This window comes from Pantherophis guttatus, chromosome 2 (genome assembly GCF_059756535.1).
Source record: "Pantherophis guttatus breed Tessera chromosome 2, ASM5975653v1, whole genome shotgun sequence".
Taxonomy (NCBI): Eukaryota; Metazoa; Chordata; class Lepidosauria; order Squamata; family Colubridae; genus Pantherophis; species Pantherophis guttatus.
This window is the reverse complement of record NC_142064.1, coordinates 258,158,915-258,182,391: the sequence shown is the minus strand read 5'-3', so window position 1 is coordinate 258,182,391 and position 23,477 is coordinate 258,158,915. Positions and strand designations below refer to the sequence as shown.

General features: G+C 38.3%; 2 protein-coding genes across 2 annotated transcripts; both read right to left on the bottom strand.

Moving 5' to 3' along the window:
- Window positions 1–2,814: 2,814 nt before the first annotated feature.
- Window positions 2,815–16,895, bottom strand: LOC148115653 (vomeronasal type-2 receptor 26-like). Its single transcript, XM_087885210.1, has 5 exons — window positions 16,617–16,895; window positions 14,625–14,882; window positions 10,006–10,233; window positions 5,254–5,380; window positions 2,815–3,758 (listed from the first exon to the last, which is right to left on the bottom strand). Exons 1-5 carry the CDS (start codon window positions 16,893–16,895, stop codon window positions 2,815–2,817), a joined length of 1,836 nt encoding a protein of 611 aa, XP_087741336.1.
- Window positions 16,896–20,909: 4,014 nt separating this feature from the next.
- On the bottom strand, window positions 20,910–23,477 carry LOC148115652 (vomeronasal type-2 receptor 26-like). The gene is made up of 2 exons (XM_087885103.1): window positions 23,396–23,477; window positions 20,910–21,820 (listed from the first exon to the last, which is right to left on the bottom strand). The coding sequence occupies exons 1-2, from the start codon at window positions 23,466–23,468 to the stop codon at window positions 20,910–20,912; spliced, it is 984 nt and encodes a 327-aa protein (XP_087741229.1). The 5' UTR covers window positions 23,469–23,477.

Here is a 23,477-nt window from a genome sequence, read left to right as displayed (position 1 = left end):
TGTCACTACCTAGGATTGAACTCTCAACCTTCCGACAGGGAGGCAAGTGTCTTCACCACTAGGCCACATGTCTGCCTCATGGTGAGGAATTAGGAAAAGGAAAAAACATCAAAGTGGATAAAACCTGTCACTAGAATCCTGTACTTGTCCACAAATACCTTCTCAATCTGTGGGTTTGAGCCTCAGAGAAAACATAGGGATAACGTTGAGAAAATATTTTAGATGTTATTCCAGCAATCAGGTAGTCTCCTGGCTTGTAGTAATTAAACCCTTTCAATTCTTCTGTTATCACCTTTAGTGGACATTTCAAGCGCATCGTGGCACAGGGAAATTGGGACAGAATCAGCATCAGAAAGAGCTGCATTTGCAGCAGCAGCATTTTGCAAATATCGATTGAGATCCTTCCTATATTTCTCTCTGTGAAGTACGGTTGATCCCAGAGGTCACAAAATAGCTCATCGGCAGTGAAGATGTTGGAGTTTGCTATACATCTGGAAGAGACACTTGCAATTTCAGTCTAGCACAGTCCCTGCCTAATTGCTTTAAAATTAAAGATGGTGAAAATCTCATAAATATGTTTTTTTAAAAAATAGAACAAATAACCATGATTTTAATAATTAGATGGGGAATTGGGAATGACTGTTGCAACAGAAGTGTGCAGTTGGAGAAAACAATTTGACATGACTCAGAGGCATCATCCTAATTTTAGTGTCAGAAGGGGAACAATTCAGAAAAGTTTGCCTTTTACCCTAGAACAATATTCATGAAATGTTAAAGATTGTCCTGTGGTGAAACAATAGTATACTTTTTAACTAGCTAGTGGGTATATCATAATTTATTCTTATTCTGTCTGATGTGAATCTCAGTGAAGGTCAGCTATTCCAGAACATGATATAGCAATAGAACGTAGACTTACATACAGCTTCACAGTGCTTTACAGCCCTCTCTAAGCAGTTTACAGAGTCAGCATATTGCCCCTCACAATCTGGGTCCTCATTTTACCGACTTCGGAAGGATGGAAGGCTGAATCAACCTTGAGCTGGTCAGGATCGAACTGCTGGCAGTCAGCAGAGTTAGCCCGCAATACTGCATTCTAATCACCGCACCACTATGGTGTTGTACTGCTAACAGCAACTGTGGGGTTTTTTTTGGAAAAAAATTCTGAATACTCTCCTCTTTGGGTTGGTATAGAGCCATGATGGCGAACCTATGGCACGCATGCCAGAAGTGGCATGCAAAGCCGTCTCTCTGGGCACGCAAGCTGTTGTCTGTTGGTCTTTCAGGTTCTGGCGTGCCGACCAGCTCATCTTCATATGCGTGGGAGCTGTGGATTTTAACTATCCAGTAGGGAGATTATGCCTCCTTACTCTGTCTTGGTATGCATGGGAATCTTCCTCCTAAATGTAGGTTGTTTATTTGATTTTTATTCATTACATTTATAGGCCACCCATATTTCATCCCATAGTGTTTGATGATCTCACCCAACAGTTTTTTGTAGATGATACAAAGGAGTGGAGAGTGTAACAAGCCTTGTGATGACCCACAAAGAAGAATCCATGGGCTGGGCCTTTCAACCCCTATTAATAATGATTGGAACCAGCCATGGAAAAATTAACAAACAAGCGTAACACTATGCTGCCCAGTTCTAAATTGACAGCTAGCCTAAAAGAATGCCATGGTCAATAATATTGGAAGCCATTGAGTGGCTTTTTCTCTTGAATTTAGGAAAAAGAAGAAATCCTCACCCACATGAGGCCAGAATGAGGAAGATTCATATTATTCCTACTTACTAGTTAAAAACTGATCAAAAATGACAAAACCAGACTGCAAAAAATAGAATGCATGAACACACAATTTTTTGTGTTATTTATTATTACCACATGAGGGAAACAGGATGGACTATATTCCACGTGAGGTGGTTTGTAGCAGCACCCAAATCTAAGGTGTTCCTTTACCATATCAATCAATCAATCAATCAATCAATCAATCGACTACCTCTGCTACTGTCAAGCACCAGGGAAATCAGGAGATTCAAGCAATTCAAATGAATATAAAGACTTATTGCAAGGTTAAGCTCTCCACAAATATCTAAGGTTCCAATGGTCAAAGGAAATGGGTGGGAATTAAGTAAGTATTCAAGGTGGGCTGGACTTAGATCTCTTGCGAGAATGCAGGGACTCATAACATATGACATGTTTGACCCCTCCCTTGGGCTCAGTCTGGTCACCTCCTATATCCACTCACTGCCAATTCTCAGATGACTGGAAACTCTGAAACGCTGAGTCCCATGTTATCAAATAGTCATTGTCATCTCTGCCAAGGTAGGCATCATAACAGCAAGAAAAAGTCTTCACGTGGACATGATGGCACCACTAACATCCAGTCAGAAATTGGTGGCAGATTCTTCAGATCCTCTGTGCTTTTCTTTGTCTTCAGTAACTGATTGGTTTTGCCCACAACCCAACAAGTGATGCCGATAGTTTCACATAATTAAAGTGCAAAGGAAGAGCAAGCTCTTATTAAAATAGGATTATGGATCATTAAGAAAAGAAATCACATGACAGGGGCTTCCAAGTTCCCACAAACAAAGTCAGTGGGGAAGTTCCTTGGGTAGAAAAGTAATGGGGAATAACCTGTCAGTTTATTGATTTGGGTTATAAGAAGCTAGCAGGGAAGCTCACAAATGGTGATCATAGCCATTATAACTCAGCACTCACATTGATGGACAAAGCTTGTTTAAAGCACACAAAAAGGAGATTACTTACAAGACATAATATTTTATACCTGCAACCTATACAAAAATAGCTTCTAAAATCAGGAGCCCGCATAGCTTTTCATCATTAGATGCTCCTTAGTGTTCATATCAGGTCTCAGAATAATGATGTAGCATTTGGGGACAAAGATGCAGCCCAGTAAACCAAGGCCGGAGGCCAGGATGGAGAAGATCTGCACAGCCACCATGTATTTCCCTTTGGTGCTCAGGTAAGTGGGGACAAAGGAGATCCAAACACTGCAGAAAACCAGCATGCTGAAGGTGATCCACTTGGCTTCATTGAAGGTCCCTGGGAGTTTTCTGGCTAGAAAAGCCACCATGAAGCAGATGGTAGCCAGAAACGCCATGTAGCCAAGGGCAGTGTAGAACATGGTAACTGAGCCTTCATTACACTGCAGGATGATCTGTCCTGGTTGGGAATGCAGGTCAAAATCTGGGAATGCAGGAGAAATTCCTAGCCATACAAGGCAGATGCCCACCTGAACCCCAGAACAGGACAGGACAATAGAGACAGCCAAACTCTTTCCCAGCCATTTCCTCATCATGCTGCCTGGCTTTGTGGCCAGAAATGCCACCACCACCATGACAGTCTTGGCCAGCAATGAAGAAACAGCAACTGAAAAAATAATACTGAAGGTGGTTTGTCGAAGAAGACAGGTAACTTTCTTAGGTTGACCCATAAATAGAAGGGAGGTCAAGAAGGAAAGCAGGAGGGCGATCAAGAGTATGTAGGTGAGGTCCCGGTTATTGGCTTTGACTATGGGAGTTTCTCGGTACTTCATGAAGATTCCCAGAACAAAGGCAGTAGTTATGGATAAGGCAAAGGCAAAAAGAATCAGGATGAGACCCAAATTTTCTTTATAGGACAGGAAAGTTATAACCTTGGGGATACATTGATCTCTCTTCTCATTGGAATGCTGATCATCTGGGCACTTTTCACAATGGGCTGCATCTGAAAAACAGAAAAACGTGTCTGTTTCTGCAGCTATAGAATTATAGGAAATACAAATGAAATCAATTACTACTACACTACATAAAAATGTTTTTATAAATGATGGGGTGAGAGAAGATATTGACAGAAGTGGAGAACATATTGGAAAATACTTATCCATCATACTTAGTCAAACCTAAGTAGGAAATGTGAGAAAATATATTAATGGATAAATCCTTCATTAATCGTTTTCATCTTCTCTACTACTCATTTATTGATACTATATTATATTCTATTATTATTACTGTGTTGCTTCTGGTCCAGAGACAGAATCACACTCGGCCAAATAAAGTTTCTATTCTATTCTGTTCTGTTCTGTTCTGTCCCGTCCCGTCCCGTCCCGTCCCGTCCCGTCCCGTCCCGTCCCGTCCCGTCCCGTCCCGTCCCATCCCATCCCATCCCATCCTATTCTATTCTATTCTATTCTATTCTATTCTATTCTATTCTATTCTATTCTATTCTATTCTATTCTATTCTATTCTATTCTATTCTATTCTATATGATCTATGAGAGATAGTGAGGAAGTGCTATGGAAAATGAGTTACATCGGATGGATACAAATTTAGAATTTTGGCTTTAATTAACTAAATTGTTGTTGGAATGCAATTGTTGTCTTGTTACATTGCATATTTCATAACGGCAAAGGATGCACTCTGGGCTCTTATATCATGTTTGCTCACTTGATTGTTCCAACAAAGAGAGGTTGTTGTACATTGATTGAAATGGTATTAGAACCAATTTTTATCTCCACTTCATGTTCATTATGGAGTGTGGCTCTTAAGATCCCAAGGCTGACCTGGAGCTAGAAAAGAACCCATGCTGGAGCTCAGTACCTCTCCAGGGCGGCCTACACCACAATCAGGCCAAATCATGTTCAAGAATACGGCTGATTCCGGATCTCCGCACTTTCCATAAGGCCCTGAAGACATTTTTATTTCAGCAAGCCGGCCTGGCCTGAATAGGCTTTATGGGTTAGTTTTTTAATTGTATTGCTAGGGGTTTTAAATTGGGGCAGCCGTTTAATTTAATTTATTTTTATTATTTTAACTTTTATATTGTAGGTTATTTTAATTCTCGGCTGTTCACCGCCCTGAGTCCCTTCGGGGAGAAGGGCGGGATATAAATTTAATAAATAAAAATTTAATAAATAAATAAAAGAAATAATTCAACATTTCTGCTGACCAGAAGACTTCTTCTTTCCTGATACCAGGTAAGAAGATAATTATCTGAGAGATTTCAGCAGTTTTTCATTATTTATTTAATAGCCAAATCTTCATGCAAAATTGGGTGATAGTAACCAATCCTTAAAAAGTTTGTGGAACTTTCAGAAATTCCATTTTTCTTACTTTGTGGAATCATAAGCATACTATGCTACTAATTAGGTTGATAAATAGTAGGGAAAAAACATCTTTACCAAACACTGATAGAAATGCAAGAGTGACTTTTGACTGCATTGTGAATATGTCTCTTTTTTTCCAAAGCCACCTACCTTCTTTCTCAGAGAATGTTCCTTCCATACACAGAGAACAGTCATAGCAACAAACTGGTGTTCCCTCAATCATAACCTTGGCATGTCCCGGATAACAACTTTCTGTACATCTAGAAGAAGGCACTACCTAATTATAACAATAAAGATCAGTCAGAGCAGCATATGAATTATATGGGTTTATTTCAATGAACTGGTTTCTGGAAAACAACAAACTCAGCCATGGAATAGTGGCATAGCAATTATTGATGGATACCCCCATCTTCTATCCTTTCTCTCTGTTGGAGGTATCATCTAATAGTGACCTTTATGGAATAAGACTCTCCACAGAAATGGTAAATGAAAGTTGATTCTCTTTCTCTGTAAATCTTTACTACCAATTCAGAAACATTGTGTCAATTATCCCATTGCATTAAACAGCCAAAGAAACTCCTGGGACATTTTTTTCCCCAGGAGTATAACTTTACTGAAAAGCCATATGGGAACGGAAGTAGAAAAGCCAGTTCTGATGTTTTTGCGCACAAACAGTATAGGAAAATCTTTCCTCCCCCTGCCCCTGGACCCCCCATTGTCCACTACTCAATTGTACTTGCTTTATTTTGGAAACAGTCTGTTTACTTCAGACATTTCCAGTCAATGACCTTGAGGTTTGAGTCTGTCTCAAATTTCCAGGCAGCACTCTTGCATTCCAGAATTCCCCCCCAAACCTCCCCTTAAATTCCAATGCCTTCCCTCCCTCCTCCCATTACTGTTATCTGGTTGCAGGCAGGGCTGCATAGTGAGTCAATGATAACACACTGTTTTCTACATTTTGAAGAAAGATGGCACCCATTGCAAAAGGTGCCTGTCCTTACTGCATGTGTGAAAGGCTATATCTACTTTCTTCTTTTTTTGTGGGGGTGGAAGGAGGAAACTTCCAAAATCTGGGCTTATTTATTGTGGCAAGAGTCCCTATCTTTCTCTTGCATAGCTGCACATTGTATCTGTCAGAGTTCCAAGTAACAGACCGAAAGTAATCAAAATTCTGAGGCCTAGAGTTTCCTCAAAATATGAATTTATTAGGAATGTCCTATTGACACAGCTGGTGAAAACCTGACTGAAGGACCTGAGGTTTCCCCCATTCAAATCAAAACCCAAAGTTCTTTCCCCAGGTCTCCCAGCTATCTCTGTCTCACCTCTCACGCTCCCAGAGGTGCAACTGGCCTTGCTGTGGCAGCCCAGAAGATGCTCTTAAAATGGCTTCAAGGCTAACAGTATCATCATGTATAAATGATTTTTTTGGTAACTGACTTCATTCCCTCCACCCCATTTTCAACTTGATATCTTTCTTTTGTGCAATTCAATGTACTTGTCAACTCTCAAAGCATTTCTAGTCTGCTCTCGAGTTATCATGGGCAGAAAGGGGGGAGAACTGTCAGAGCAGTTCAGCAGTCACGTTTACAAGCACATTCCATGCATACCTTCCTCCAAGGTCGGATATCAGTTTACCAGAGCCAGTTTGTGGGGCATGGTTTCTACAGTCCGCAGAAGTGCCTCATTAGACAATGTGATTTATGACACAGCCTGGGAGGAGTGGGGTAACAGGGTCATAGTTAAGTCATAAATTACATGCGGTAGAGTTGACTACACTTGGCAAGCTGCCGACATGGTGCTCCTAAGAAATAACTGGATTTCTTTTGAAACTTGGCTCGAGGCTCATGAGTTAATTAGGGCATTCGTCTGAGCCCTGACAGGACTATTCTCTTGCAACTTTGGTTATTGTCTTATTGAAAATAAGATTGTTTCATAGTTTATTCATTATGAAATCATATTGTGACTTAATAATGTAGACTGTAAGTACCCCAACACAACCGGTGATGTAGCAGTTTTCAATTTGTGGATAAACTACTAAAAAACCTCTAAAGATACGTAATATACTATGAATTACAGGGGCTTTAGGTTTCGTTATTTGGAGGGTGTGTGGACTATTATCAATAAGAATTATTTTGGACTTCCGGTTGGCGCCGCGGAGAGTGGACGGGAAAATAGTGGGGCTCTTTGGAGTCCTGCGAAAACCCTGTCTTTTAAGCCACAGCCGGCAGGTCTGCAGACCTACCCTGTCCTGGAGGGACAGGGGATTAGAGAGGGACCCCTTGGATGGCTGAGAGGAACGGGCAGGTTCCTCGGGGCCAGAGGATTGCCCTCTGCGCCGGCGGTGGTGGGAGAGGCAGCCATGATGGCTTCCCCAAAGCTTTGGCAGCCAGGACAAGCAAAGTGCAGGAGGAGACACAGGAGCAAAAGATGTTTGAATGCCGGGTGGATTAGCCCAGGAGAGAACAGTCTTCAAAGATTTAAATACTAATAATGCCCTGGCTCTAATAGCGGCTAAGAACTATTTGGGCAAAGAATTTAAACAATTAACAAGGAGAAGACCCATTAAAGGACAATAGCACCAATTGACTGCTTTTGGAATTTAACGTCCCTTTGGATGGATTTAAAATTTGATATTTTCTTGGTCTTTAATGAGAATGGATTAGTTTGGAAGGAGAGAAGAAGGAGAAGAGGAAACAAGCAGAATGTTTTTTTTTAAAAGCTATGAGAATAACAAGCAGAGGAAGTTAAAATGGCTGAGAGAATGAAAGTGCAAATTGCAACTGTGGAAAGTTTGCTGTTTAAAGAAGAAACTTTGTCTCTTGCTTCCAGAATTGGATTATTTTGAGGAAAAAATAAGGAGGCTTGATTTTAGATGTCTTTGGACTACTTATGGACAGTTGAAAAAAAGAAATTAATTGGAACAATTAAAATCACTGATTAATGGTGTTCTAACATAAGGGAAGGGTGGAGCCCCACAAGAAGACATGATGATACCATATATGGAATACAAAAGAACTAAATCCTTTAGTCTTTATAACTTTATTGATATTGGAACTGAAAAGAAAAAAAAGAAAGAAAGTTTGGACAGATTAGCAAGATGAGAAAAGTACCACAGTTTGATTAAAATGGATGTAAATACTTTCTATGTAATTGATGTCTAAATAATGTAAGGAGGAGCGTTCTCCTGCTTCTTTCTCTCTCTTTTCTATTTTTTCTTTCCTTTTTAAAATATCCTCTTATTATATTCCTCTCTTTTTGTTTTCCTTTTTTCCCCTTTCTCTTTTTGAATCTCTCTTTTTGATTTTTTCTGCTATACTTTTATTCCTTTTTTCTTCTCCCTTTCTCTTTCCCACTTTTACTTTTCATTACTATTATTAAGAGAAGTGATTTTCAAGGTGGGGAAAACGTGATTATAGAAAAACTACAAGAAATATGAAGATTATGAATGAATTTTTGATTATTAATAAGAATCATTGATAGATTCAACGATTACAGAAGATTGTTTCTTTAAAATGGTTTAAAATATTGTTCTTTATAGAAAATAAGAAAACGTGAATGAAGCTTTGAATATTACCAAGAATTGTTTATAGATTTTATGACTATTTTAAAGTGAGAAATGTCATTATAGATAAACTACAAAAAATGTGGATATTTTGAAAGAATTTCTTAAAAAATATATATATTAATAAGCGTTCCAATGGTTACAGAAAATGGATTTGAAAATGGTTTAAAATGTTGTTTTACATAGAAAAACAAGAAACAAATGAGAAATGGGAGAAATTTAAAGAAAATTAATAGTTCAGGAGAGAGTAGGAGAGAAGATATATACTAAAACACATTATTCCTTTAAATTGGCAAAGAAGTATGATTTTGGGGATCAGATGATCAAAGCTCAATTGTGAATTAGTCAAATATAAGGTTAGGAGCGGAGGAAAGCATTTCTGGAGAACAGCTGATTAGGCTGTGAACCAGCCAAAAATAAACCTAAGAGGAGTGAAGGAGGCAATGCTGGAGAGCAGTGAGAGCCAAACTGCGAACCAGTCAAATATAGAGTAAGGAGTGGAGGAAAGCATTCCTGGAAAACAGCTAATTAAGTTGTGAATCAGCCAAAAACAAACTTAGGAGGAGTGGAGGAGACAATGCTGGGGACCAGTTAAAGCTAAACTGTGAACCTGCTAAATATAAGGTAAGGAGTGGAGGAAAGCATCCCTGGAAAACAGCAAATTATGCTGTGAACCAGCTAAAAATAAACTTAGGAGGAGAGGAGGAGATAATACTGGGGAGCAGTTAAAGCTAAACTGTGAACCAGCGAAATATAGGTTAGGAGTGGAGGAAAGCATCCCTGGAAACCAGCTAATTAAGCTGCAATCCAGCCAAAAATAAACCTAGGAGGAGTGAAGGAGCTATTTCTGAAGAACAATTACTGATTTTGAAATGTTCTTAAGAGAGGAATAAAATACTTTATGTTGATTATTAGATGTGAGTTAAAAGAAACATTGAGCTGATTTGGGTCTTTGAAGTAAGGAAAATATATGAAATACTGATTGTTAAAATGATAAATGAATATTATAAAGAGCTGTTTAGATTTGAAGTTTAAGATTTAGGGTGATTGCATAATAAAATATTAAATGTTAGAATAAGATGTTAGATTGAATGAAAAAAATTGGGTTTAGATTTGTTCTTTTTTTTCTTTTTTTTCCCTTTAAGATGTTAACTGATGAAATTTAGAATTTATACTTATTTTATACCGGATCAAACCCTTGCTCTAAAAAGATGCTGTTTTATGTTTTATGTTTAAAAATAAATAAAAAAAAAAAATTCAAAAAAAAAAAAAGGAATTATTTTGGAGCAGAAAATGTTGGGAGAAAAATAGGAGATCTCAAACTAAGCAGCTCCACCTACCTGACCAAATGATATTGGCCACAGGATGGCACTCTGATTGATGGAGACCTTGACTTCAGAGGAGCCTTCTCTTTCTACACTCCCAACTTTCACCCAAGGAACAGAATTTTTGGAAGATGGTTTCCAGTTCACGATGTCAAAGTCAGCAGTAGGAATTCCGTTTTCATCCAAATAAATCCCATCTCTGGAAGTGTTGTGAAGCTGAAAGTTTCTCAGAAACCAATGAAGCTGCAAAGACATAGAAAAATCACATTATTGGCACATCACCTGAAACCAGCTTAATGTGTTTCTCACTAGGAAATTGTCAAACACCGACAACATAATCATAACTAATGAAATCCTCTCTAGGTATAGAAATCCTTCACTGCTCCCCCAATATGCTAACAATTTAACAACACAAAATGAATAAAAGGATTACCATACAATGTGGGTGGGAAATCTATATTTCCTCCTTGGATTTCCAGATGTTTCTTGGAGCAAACACATCAGCTGGCACATCCACAAAAATAACAAATAAAGGAACTACTTCCCTATCAGTACTGCTGCCTCTATATGTCAAGGGGTGACCACTTTCAAACCACTCAATATCTGTTTCACTATCTGGCTTTTTGAAATTAACTTCACATCTACTTTGAGCAGTTATCCTGTGGCCTTTATTTGGCGATCCAGTTTAGCTGAAAATTCTTCTAGCAACACGTAATAAACTGTTCTTAACAAACTGTAAGTAAACTGAATGAGGAGGTCAACTTATTTTCCAAAGCACCAGAGGGCAGGACAAGAAACAATGGATGGAAACTAATCAAAGGGAGAAGCAACCTAGAACTAAGGAGGAATTTCCTAACAGCGAGGACAATTAACCTGTGGAACAGATTGCCTTCAGAAATTGTGGGGGCTTCATTACTGGAGATTTTTAAGAAGAGACTGGACAGCTACTTGTCTTTTTGTTTTTTGTAAACGGTTTTTTTTTTTACTTTAAAACACACAAACAAAGATACAATGCATCTTTTCTGAACAGAATATTGGCCCGGTCATAAATTTATTCAAATTTTTGTTCATCTTTAACATAATTTTATATATTCATTTTTTACCATAGTATTTCTTTCTTTCTAATTTTAATAAACTGATATTGCCCTTCATTCTAACCTCTAACCTTGGTATAATTCAATTTTTCTTTTTCTCCCCTAAGTTTGAACCCTTAAATTTAAATTCTCACAACATAATATAGTTCCCAATTATTTCCTTAAATTCCCTTATTTTGGTCACAAAACCAATTAAGCATAAATCTTTACTCAGATGTTCCAACTATTACAATCTTATGTATTAAGCTTATTTATATTTCTGAATCTTGTTTCAATTCTTGAAAACCCATACATGTTGCCATTACTTCATATTAACTTAATTAATTCATTATTACTATTCAATACCTTCCATATATCACAATTTTTTTTATCAGTTCATTTTTTAATTTACATTTTCATAGATCTTAAATTCAATTTTCAATTCATTGAATATTTATATTCTTATCTCTTATCTTAAAAGTTATAATTTCCAATTGTTATAATTTCCCTAATTAATTACAATTACTTAGCAATTCATTTTTTAAATTCACAATTTCATATATATTCCATCTGTCACAACTTATTCTCATTTCTAAGTAACATTCATTTATATCTATAACTTTTCCATCAATTCATTTTAATTCTAAATGCATACAATATATCACAATTCCTTACCAATTCATTTTTTAATTCACAATTTCATAGGTACTCCATCTGTCACAACCTATTCTTATTTCTAAATAAATCATAATCTCAATTGTTACCTTTTCTGACATTCATTTATTTCTAAAACTTTTACATCAATTCATTTTAATTCTAAGTGCCTACACAATGTTTCTCTCTTTCTTTCTCCCTTTCTCCCATTTTTTCCTTTTTCTTCTTTTTCTTCTCCCATCTTTTTATTTGCATTTTATATTCCTGCACTCTTATCTTTTGCATTTTATATTTCCCATTATTCTCCATCCCTTTCTCTTTTTTGTTCTTTCACTGTTAATCCCAGTGTAATCATTCATATTTTTATTATTTCTATTCCACCCCTTTTTTCCTACTTGTCTCTTTCCATTGTTAATCCCAATGTAATCTTTAAGTTTCACCTTTATTATTAAACTTCCTCCTTTACTCTTAATTTTCCTCTCTTTTTTATTATTACCAAGATAATCAGTTGAGTTTTCAATGTCTTTGTCTTTATCTTCATCTTTATTCTTAATCTCTCTTTCTTGCTTTTCATTCATCATTTCTTTATCCACTTGAGTGTTGTCTAACACATTTTCATCAGATCTTCTCTGTAGTATTGCAATTATTTCTCTTATTTCTGCTTTCAGTGACATATACATCATTTTCATCATTTCCTTTATTTCCTGCTCCATTTTGTTATATCTTGATTGGTATTATTCCAATTTTAAGTCCTGCTGCAATCCAGTTTCTTTGATCATCAAAGTCAAGTCACTTGCAGACAAAACAAAACCTCCTTAGCAATTCTCACAGCTGGTTATCACCATCAAAGTTTTTTATTTTTTTCAACAATAAGAGTCCAATGTTGTAATGATCCAATTTCGCCTGGAGGTGTCTCTCCAGAGTCCACAATTCCAATCAACGTTCTGTAAAAGTATCCATTTTGTTTATAATCCACATCGCCAATCTTCACGATCTTTTTATCTTCTTCTTTTTTGTTTTTATTTCACCAAGTCAATTTATAGTCTAATTCAAAATTTCAAAGTCCGTTTCCCCCCCTTTTCTTTTCCTTAATATGAAACTTCTATTACAGGGCTTTTTAGATCCCCTTTATTTTTTGTCAAATTAAAGAAAGATCTTTTCAATTTCTTTCTAGGTTCTTAATTCTTCTAATTTTTTAAAGTCCTCCAAGTATTTTAATTAAAAAAAAAACAATTTTCTGATCAGGTTTTGTCACTTTATAGCTTCTGCTTTAATCTTCTTCTTCCGTCCTTTCCCCCACGCCCAGTAGCCACTGTTATTCCTCTGGGACATTTATAACTGATTTAAAAGTCCTCTTTTTTTCTTTTTCTGCCTATGAGCTGGTTGTCACTCACCTGGCATCAATGTTCTGCTCAATTCGCAGCTCCTGCACAATGCTTAGTCTGATTGCCCCAGCTTACTGGCATTCGCAATGGCCACTGCCCCCTGCTGCCAAGTCAGGGAGAGTTCCCTCTGACCTCCAAGGAACTTGCCTGTTCCTCTTGGTCTTCTGAGGTGCCTCTCCTTCTTCCCTGTCCCTACAGGACAGATTCGGTCCGAAGACCCCTCGGCAGCGGTTCGTCAGTCCGGGATGTCGCAAGGCTCATCAGAGCCTGCTAATCCCTGACTGTGACGTTTCCAGTCGAATCCGACAGCCACTTGTCTGAAGTGGTATAGGGTCTCCTGCTTGAGCAGGGGGTTGGACCAGAAGACCTCCAAGATCCCTTCCAGTTCTATTCTGATTGGGTGATTGAATATTGACATATTTGCATTTTAGGTACCCATAAGAACCTGATTGGAGGATTGCTAGAGTATCTTGAAGCTCATTTAGTTTGCAAATGAGAAAAATTGCTTTGTCACTATTGAGGTGTCTCTGTCACTACAGCATCCTAAACCAGTCCAGGTAGTTTCAGTTTGGAAGAGTTATTCCCATAATGTCTCTGTCATTCTCAAATACTATAAACTGGACAATTGTTGTTTGGAGTGTCTCACCCTTCTCTGCGTCCAATTTTATACAGTGAAAGGGGAGCACCCAGGGGTGGGATTCTACTGATTCAGACCAGTTCAGCTGAACTGGTAGCTCCAACGATCAGCTGGGAGCGAACCGGTTCTCTCCAACGATCAGTTGGGGCCACCCGTCTGAGCTTTACTTATCTATATCTTCGCAGCTGATTAGCGCGGCAGAACGGATTGTCACGCCTCAGCTGTTTTAATTCCCTAGCACCAATGCGGAAGTGATTTTTCATTCAATTGTGCACGCATGTGTAGCGAAGCTCACAATCACCAAACTGGTTGTTAAGCCGGTAGGATCCCACCACTGGGAGTATCAGTGAAATCTCAAAGAAGAAGTCTTACCTGCCATGGCTGTATACATTGGAGTGACCGATGGTCTCCAACCTGCATTCGCCTCTTACTCAGTTGGGAGGAAGAGACAACATTGAGGACTGAGGCCATAGCTTGGATTGCTTTGGAAATACCGGAGCCATCCTCAGTCACCCTTCCTGCAAGCACATCATGGGGTGGTAATAGGCTGCTCTCTTTTTCTGTGCATCTTTCCCAAACTTTCTTAGACAACACAGACCTTGAAAAGGAACACTGAAACGCTTCATTTACAAACTGTTTCTCTGTAGAGGAATATGAACTAAAATTATAATATTGTCCCCTGTTTGTCTGGGTGAGGAAGGAAAACAAAACATGTTTATGTTGGAGATCAAAATATTTGGAAAACATTTTTACACATAAATATGACAAAGTTGTTGCAATCCACACTTTTTCTGCAATGAATGTATTCTTCCTTTCACTATCACGTATTACTGATACTAGCATTGCTGTGGCCTGAAAATCCAGTTGAAAAACTACAATTTTTACTTCAGTGTTGATTAGAAGGTCTACTATTTTCCTTTTTTCTTGTTCAAACATGTTTCCGGTACGTATATCCACATTCGTTGCTGGGATGGCCTCTGAGAGGACAATGCATATCCCATTTTTTACAGCTAGAGTTTCCAAACTTTTTTTAAGGTTTTCTCCTCTTTCGTTGTCCTGAGAAAGGAGGCTGATCCATGTCCATCGGAAATGAAGGAGCAGCTTGACAATTGCTGAATTAGGAGGTTCTTGCTTTGGAGTCATCTGGTAGAAAAAAGGAAAATGGTGCTTTGGCTCAGGTATGTGGCTGAAAATACCAAAGTTGATCTAAGATGAAAGAGAATATATTGGCAGTTAGTGTCACTTTTAATAGTAATAGCACTTAGACTTATATACTGCTTTATAGTGCTTTACAGCCCCCTCTAAGCAGTTTACAGAGTCAGCATATTGCCCCCAACAATCTGGCTCTTCATTTTACCCAGCTCGGAAGGATGGAAGGCTGAGTCAACCTTGAGCCTGGTGAGATTCGAACTGCCAAATTGCAGGCAGCCTGCAGCCAGCAGAAGTAGCCTGTAGTACTGCACTCCAACCACTGCAACACTGCGGCTCCTAATCCTAATCCTAAAAGATAGATGTTTAAATACTGTATAAGGGCTTTTCTCTAATGCTGAGAGAATTTTATAGAAAAAAGTATCTGTATAATTTTAGCTTGGTCCCTTAATATTTTCTATTCTGCTCCTCTTTGTTTCCTCTGAGGCGAGGGAACTCTGACTTAATCTATGGGTGATCAACATGGGTGATCCCCAGGCTGCATACAGTTCTGCAGCCTGCAGCTTACATTTCAAACCCTATACGTACAGTTATGGATGCAGTGAGGCACTATTGCTGTCAACAATTGAGGCTCAATTGAGTGAGCACTACACATTCTGTGGATCAGCTACATAGTAGATCATCAGGTTCTGCAAGTGGTTCAGGTCAGATAAGAGAATCTTAATATATTAGAATAGAGAAAGCTCATGATTTAACAGGGATACACACAGAGAGAACCACATTCAGATTCAGAGTGACTGTTAAATCAGACACTCTAGTGCGAAACTCCAACTACTCTATGAAAGTACAATGACTGATCCTTTTGCTTAGGGCTCTATACATCAACAGGCATTTGAGCAGTTGAAGGCAGACCTTAAAAAGTACTTGGCTTTGGGACTTCTACAATATAGAAAGGACTTTGGACATGGTGTTTTAACTCAACAACATGGAGACTCCTATAGATGGGATGCAGTTGCACAGGCATACTGCCTTTTTTATGTACATTGTCAGCAACAAGTTGGATACTGACCATGCAAAGGACATTCTGTTACACAGTATGATGTCATTATGTACGTACATAAAGTACAACCTTTTCTATGCTTTTATGACCAAACCCATCCTTTTGGTACCAGTCATTAACTTTTCAATTTATAGCTCACTCATTCAGCACTTATACATCCTTGATTCTCCTTTGTCTTTCTTTGTCATGCCCATTTTTAAAATACCAAACAACCACCATCTCCCACTCATTTTATTATCACTTTTGACAAACTCACACTTTCACTTCCCAAAACTGCTATTGTGGGTATTTCAGCAAAAAAATCTTGCAACAGGCCACATTTTACTATGCCCTTTCTCCAAGCATTTGTGTGCCAAAATATTTCTCTATCATTTCCCCGACATTAGTAGACATTCTACCATGGGACCTGAGTTCATTTACATGCTTTTTCATTTCTTTAAAGAAAGGCTCTTTAGTGGCAGAAATGGAGAAGTCACAAGCTAAAGATATTGTTTCAAAGTCATGTTGTGGCAGGGAGACTAAAGTCATATCTATGCATTTTTTGGGGGAAACAAAATTATTTCAGGTATTTTAATATCTAATTACGTTTTGGAGATAATATGAGGTCTGCAGTCTAGGCTAATTTGAAGATCATACAACATGGAATTAAGTTCATTTTAGCTTCATACCTGTGGAATTTTGTAGATGCCCAAGAAAGTAGAAATGTGATCAAAGAATTCAGTATCCATCTCTTCAAGAACTGCCAGCAGGTTCTTTTGTCTTCCACATCTATAGTTTGGGACATTCTCCTGACCTGTAGACAGCAAGTCCATCATGACCTCATAGGTGATCCTGGCATTGAGGAAGTTATCATAGATGTTGTAACCCAGTGTGATATTGGGTAACACTCTTGGGCTCTGGTTGATTTTATGAACAATCAAGAAGAAGAGCAGGGTGAGGTGGAACATCATCGAATTACTGCAAAATAATAGCCTATTTGTACAATGTCATTAGGTAGCTCACATCCATCCATAAAGCATATCATAGATAAAACACAAATGAAAACATAGCGTTCCTCCAAGGTGTCAGACCAAACATCCTCTCAACTGAATCCCTCATCCAAGCTCAAACCTTATAGAAAGAACCAGATCTTTGCAACCATCTGGAATGCTGAAAGTAGAGTGTTATTAAGTGTATATACATATATTACTCACAATATTTTATGATTTCTTCCTACTGGATTACCTATGAGACAATTAATGGCCAGATTCAAGTACTGGATTCAGTCTTGAGCAAGTGGTATTTTCTAGCTCCTGTAAAATCCATTTACAGAATATTAATGGCTTTGGAGTTACTGCCCTATATTCAAAAATCTTTAATGTGATCGTCTACAGCTGAAACATTAACTTATCACATAAGGTTTCTGTCCTCCTTCAATTCTTTTACAATATATTCCTTTATTTGAAGCAAAGGTAAAACTGAAGCCACAACATCTTATAAAATAGGTAAAGGCATTGGTTGGAAAGAAATATTGGAAAGGATGGAAAGATGGATAGAGTGCAACAGAGGGAAGGAGATGACACAATGTTGAGGAACCTCAAAAGATTGCCTTCTGCTCAAAAGTTTTGAGTAGCTTGATTATAACATTGCCCACTATATAACTACCATTTATATATAAAGAGTGAAAACATACATATTTCCTGCTTTCCCACCAATCGTTTGAGAACAGGCAGAACCTACTCAGGAAATTTATTTGGAAGAATCTTGCTAAAGCTGTCTATACTGTTGAGGCAGAAGAGCTTATAAGGAGCTTTGCATGCTCAGCTTTTCACAAACCGTCATGTACCTCAGGAGCACTTTCCTTAAAGCAAATTGAGAGAAGCAATAATGCCTTTCTCAAGTGAGAAATTGTTAAAAGAGAAAACATTAACTCCCTTTTTATAACCCAGCAATCCCTTAATTCAAGGTAGAGTCAGGGTGACTGAACGTTGCTGAGCATTTACTGGCCCTTCCTGATGTCATGTGGAGTTTGCAGCAGATATTTTTTCTCTGTGCCCTAGTAGAGAAACATCTGTCACTACCTAGGATTGAACTCTCAACCTTCTGATGGGGAGGCAAGTGTCTTTACCACTAGGCCACATGCCTTCCTCATGGTGAGGAATTAGGAAAAGGAAAAAACATCAAAGTGGATAAAACTTGTCACTAGAATCCTGTACTTGCCCACAAATACCTTCTCAATCTGTGGGTTGGAGCCTCAGAGAAAACATAGGGATAACGTCGAGAAAATATTTTAGATGTTATTCCAGCAATCAGGTAGTCTCCTGGCTTGTAGTAATTAAACCCTTTCAATTCTTCTGTTATCACCTTTAGTGGACATTTCAAGCGCATCGTGGCACAGGGAAATTGGGACAGAATCAGCATCAGAAAGAGCTGCATTTGCAGCAGCAGCATTTTGCAAATATCGATTGAGATCCTTCCTATATTTCTCTCTCTGAAGTACAGTTGATCCCAGAGTTCACAAAATAGTTCATCGGCAGTGAAGATGTTGGAGTTTGCTATACATCTGGAAGAGACACTTGCAATTTCAGTCTAGCACAGTCCCTGCCTAATTGCTTTAAAATTAAAGATGGTGGAAATCTCATAAATATTTTTTTTAAAAAAATAGAATAAATAACAGTGATTTTAATAATTAGATGGGGAATTGGGAATGACTGTTGCAACAGAAGTGTGCAGTTGGAGAAAACAATTTGACATGACTCAGAGGCATCATCCTAATTTTAGTGTCAGAAGGGGAACAATTCAGAAAAGTTTGCCTTTTATCCTAGAACAATATTCATGAAATGTTAAAGATTGTCCTGTGGTGAAACAATAGTATACTTTTTAACTAGCTAGTGGGTATATCATAATTTATTCTTATTCTGTCTGATGTGAATCTCAGTGAAGGTCAGCTATTCCAGAACATGATATAGCAATAGAACTTAGACTTACAGCTAAGACTTAGCTAAGCTAATTAAAGACTGGCAGCTTTACAGCCCTCTCTAAGCAGTTTACAGAGTCAGCATATTGCCCCTCACAATCTGGGTCCTCATTTTACCGACTTCGGAAGGATGGAAGGCTGAGTCAACCTTGAGCTGGTCAGGATCGAACTGCTGGCAGTCAGCAGAGTTAGCCTGCAATACTGCATTCTAATCACCGCACCACTATGGTGTTGTACTGCTAAAAGCAACTGTGGGGTTTGTTTTGGAAAAAATTTCTGAATACTTTCCTCTTTGGGTTGGTATAGAGCCATGATGGCGAACCTATGGCACGCATGCCAGAAGTGGCATGCAAAGCCGTCTCTCTGGGCATGCAAGCTGTTGTCTGTTGGTCTTTCAGGTTCTGGCGTGCCGACCAGCTCATCTTCATATGCGTGGGAGCTGTGGATTTTAACTATCCAGTAGGGAGATTATACCTCCTTACTCTGTCTTGGTGTGCATGGGAATCTTCCTCCTAAATGTAGATTGTTTATTTGATTTTTATTCATTACATTTATAGGCCACCCAAATTTCATCCCATAGTGTTCGATGATCTCACCCAACAGTTTTTTGTAGATGATACAAAGGAGTGGAGAGTGTACCAAGCCTTGTGATGACCCGCAAAGAAGAATCCATGGGCTGGGCCTTTCAACCCCTATTAATAATGATTGGAACCAGCCATGGAAAAATTAACAAACAAGCGTAACACTATGCTGCCCAGTTCTAAATTGACAGCTAGCCTAAAAGAATGCCATGGTCAATAATATTGGAAGCCATTGAGTGGCTTTTTCTCTTGAATTTAGGAAAAAGAAGAAATCTTCACCCACATGAGGCCAGAATGAGGAAGATTCATATTATTCCTACTTACTAGTTAAAAACTGATCAAAAATGACAAAACCAGACTGCAAAAAATAGAGTGCATGAACACACAATTTTTTGTGTTATTTATTATTACCACATGAGGGAAACAGGATGGACTATATTCCACGTGAGGTGGTTTGTAGCAGCACCCAAATCTAAGGTGTTCCTTTACCATATCAATCAATCAATCAATCAATCAATCATCAATCAATCAACTACCTCTGCTACTGTCAAGCACCAGGGAAATCAGGAGATTCAAGCAATTCAAATGAATATAAAGGTTTATTGCAAGGTTAAGCTCTCCACAAATATCTAAGCTGCCAACGGTCAAGGGAAATGGGTGGGAATTAAGTAAGTATTCAAGGTGGGCTGGACTTAGATCTCTTGCGAGAATGCAGGGACTCATAACATATGACATGTTTGACCCCTCCCTTGGGCTCAGTCTGGTCACCTCCTATATCCACTCACTGCCAATTCTCAGATGACTGGAAACTCTGAAACACTGAGTCCCATGTTATCAAATAGTCATTGTCATCTCTGCCAAGGTAGGCATCATAACAGCAAGAAAAAGTCTTCACGTGGACATGCTGGCACCACTAACATCCAGTCAGAAATTGGTGGCAGATTCTTCAGATCCTCTGTGCTTTTCTTTGTCTTTAGTAACTGATTGGTTTTGCCCACAACCCAACAAGTGATGACGATAGTTTCACATAATTAAAATGCAAAGGAAGAGCAAGCTCTTATTAAAATAGGATTATGGATCATTAAGAAAAGACATCACATGACAGGGGCTTCCAAGTTCCCACAAACAAAGTCAGTGGGGAAGTTGCTTGGGTAGAAAAGTAATGGGGAACAATCTGTCAGTTTATTGATTTTGGTTATAAGAAGCTAGCAGGGAAGCTTACAAATGGTGATCATGTGACCACCAGATGTTGCAACCATCATGAGAACCAGTTGTCAGGTCATTATCCAAAATTACCTATAGTTAGTCATTATAACTCAGCACTCACATTGATGGACAAAGCTTGTTTAAAGCACACAAAAAGGAGATTACTTACAAGACATAATATTTTATACCTGCAACCTATACAAAAATAGCTTCTAAAATCAGGAGCCCGCATAGCTTTTCATCATTAGATGCTCCTTAGTGTTCATATCAGGTCTCAGAATAATGATGTAGCATTTGGGGACAAAGATGCAGCCCAGTAAACCAAGACTGGAGGCCAGGATGGAGAAGATCTGCACAGCCACCATGTATTTCCCTTTGGTGCTCAGGTAAGTGGGGACAAAGGAGATCCAAACACTGCAGAAAACCAGCATGCTGAAAGTGATCCACTTGGCTTCATTGAAGGTCCCTGGGAGTTTTCTGGCTAGAAAAGCCACCATGAAGCAGATGGTAGCCAGAAACGCCATGTAGCCAAGGGCAGTGTAGAACATGGTAACTGAGCCTTCATTACACTGCAGGATGATCTGTCCTGGTTGGGAATGCAGGTCAAAATCTGGGAATGCAGGAGAAATTCCTAGCCATACAAGGCAGATGCCCACCTGAACCCCAGAACAGGACAGGACAATAGAGACAGCCAAACTCTTTCCCAGCCATTTCCTCATCATGCTGCCTGGCTTTGTGGCCAGAAATGCCACCACCACCATGACAGTCTTGGCCAGCAATGAAGAAACAGCAACTGAAAAAATAATACTGAAGGTGGTTTGTCGAAGAAGACAGGTAACTTTCTTAGGTTGACCCATAAATAGAAGGGAGGTCAAGAAGGAAAACAGGAGGGCGATCAAGAGTATGTAGGTGAGGTCCCGGTTATTGGCTTTGACTATGGGAGTTTCTCGGTACTTAATGAAGATTCCCAGAACAAAGGCAGTAGTTATGGATAAGGCAAAGGCAAAAAGAATCAGGATGAGACCCAAATTTTCTTTATAGGACAGGAAAGTTATAACCTTGGGGATACATTGATCTCTCTTCTCATTGGAATGCTGATCATCTGGACACTTTTCACAATGGGCTGCATCTGAAAAACAGAAAAACGTGTCTGTTTCTGCAGCTATAGAATTATAGGAAATACAAATGAAATCAATACTACTACAATACATAAAACATGTTTTTATAAATGATGGGGTGAGAGAAGATATTGACAGAAGTGGAGAACATATTGGAAAATACTTATCCATCATACTTAGTCAAAGCTAAGTAGGAAATGTGAGAAAATATATTAATTAATTAATTAATTAATTATTAGAGCCTTGGTGGCGCAGCAGACTAAAGTGCTGTTAAGTAGCACCAGCTGTCTGCAATTACTGCAAGTTCAAATCTCACCAGGCTCAAGGTTGACTCAGCCTTCCATCCTTTCGAGGTAGGTAAAATGAGGACCTGGATTGTGGGGGCAATATGCTGACTTTATATAAAAAAAAGAACACCGCTTGGGGGGGCCGAAAGCCCTACTAAGCAGGTATATACAAAAGTATGAAGGCTATTGCTTAACACATTGTAAGCCGCCCTGAGTCTCGGGAGAAGGGCGGCATATAAATCGAACCAATAAATAAATAAACAAACAAACAAATAAATAAATAAATAAATAAATAAATAAAGGATAAATAGTTCATTAATCATTTTCATCTTCTCTACTAATAATTTACTATTATTATTATTATTATTATTATTATTATTATTATTATTATTATTATTATTATTGTTATTATTATTATTATTATTATTATTATTATTATTGCGTGGCTTCTGGTCCAGAGACAGAATCACACTTGGCAAAATAAAGTTTCTATCCTATCCTATCCTATCCTATCCTATCCTATCCTATCCTATCCTATCCTATCCTATCCTATCCTATCCTATCCTATCCTATCCTATCCTATCCTATCCTATATGACCTATGCGAGATAGTGAAGAAGTGCTATGGAAAATGAGTTACATTGGATGGACAGAAATTTAGAATTTTGGCTTTAATTAATTAAATTGTTGCTGAAATGCAATTGTTGTCTTGTTATATTGCATATTTCATAATGGCAAATGATGCACTCTGGGCTCTTATGTCACGTTTGCTCACTTGATGGGTCCAACAAAGAGAGGTTGTTGTACATTGATTGAAATGGTATTAATTAGAACCAATTAATATCTCCACCATGTTCAATATGGAGTGTGGCTCTTGGGACACCAAGGCTGACCTGGGGCTAGAAAAGAACCAATGCTGGAGCTCAGTACCTCTTCAGGGAGGCCCACACCACAATCAGGCCACATCATCTTCAAAAAATAATTCAATATTTCTGTTGACCAGAAGACTTTTCTTCTTTCCTGATACCTCAGGAAAGAAAGAAGAGACTTCAGCGGTTTTTCATTATTTATTTAATAGCCAAATCTTCATGCAAAATTAGGTGATGGTAACCAATCTTAAAAAGTTTGTGGAACTTTCAGAAATTCCATTTTTCTTACTTTGTGTAATCATAAGCATACTATGCTACTAATTAGGTTGACAAATAGTAGGGAAAAAACATCTTTACCAAACACTGATAGAAATGCAAGAGTGACTTTTGACTGTATCGTGAATTTGTCTCTTTTTTCCAAAGCCACCTACCTTCTTTCTCAGAGAATGTTCCTTCCATACACAGAGAACAGTCATAGCAACAAACTGGTTTTCCCTCAATCATAACCTTGGC

Bases quoted from the DNA above. Each gene is read 5' to 3' on its own strand.
- LOC148115652 (XM_087885103.1), bottom strand. From the start codon at position 23,468: ATGATTGAGGGAAAACCAGTTTGTTGCTATGACTGTTCTCTGTGTATG. The intron at 21,821-23,395 runs GTAGGTGGCTTT...TCTGTTTTTCAG, and splicing joins AACATTCTCTGAGAAAGAAG to ATGCAGCCCATTGTGAAAAG.
- LOC148115653 (XM_087885210.1), bottom strand. From the start codon at position 16,895: ATGTTCCACCTCACCCTGCTCTTCTTCTTGATTGTTCATAAAATCAAC. The intron at 14,883-16,616 runs GTATGAAGCTAA...TTTTTCTACCAG, and splicing joins GCATCTACAAAATTCCACAG to ATGACTCCAAAGCAAGAACC. The intron at 3,759-5,253 runs GTAGGTGGCTTT...ATAATTCTATAG, and splicing joins AACATTCTCTGAGAAAGAAG to CTGCAGAAACAGACACGTTT.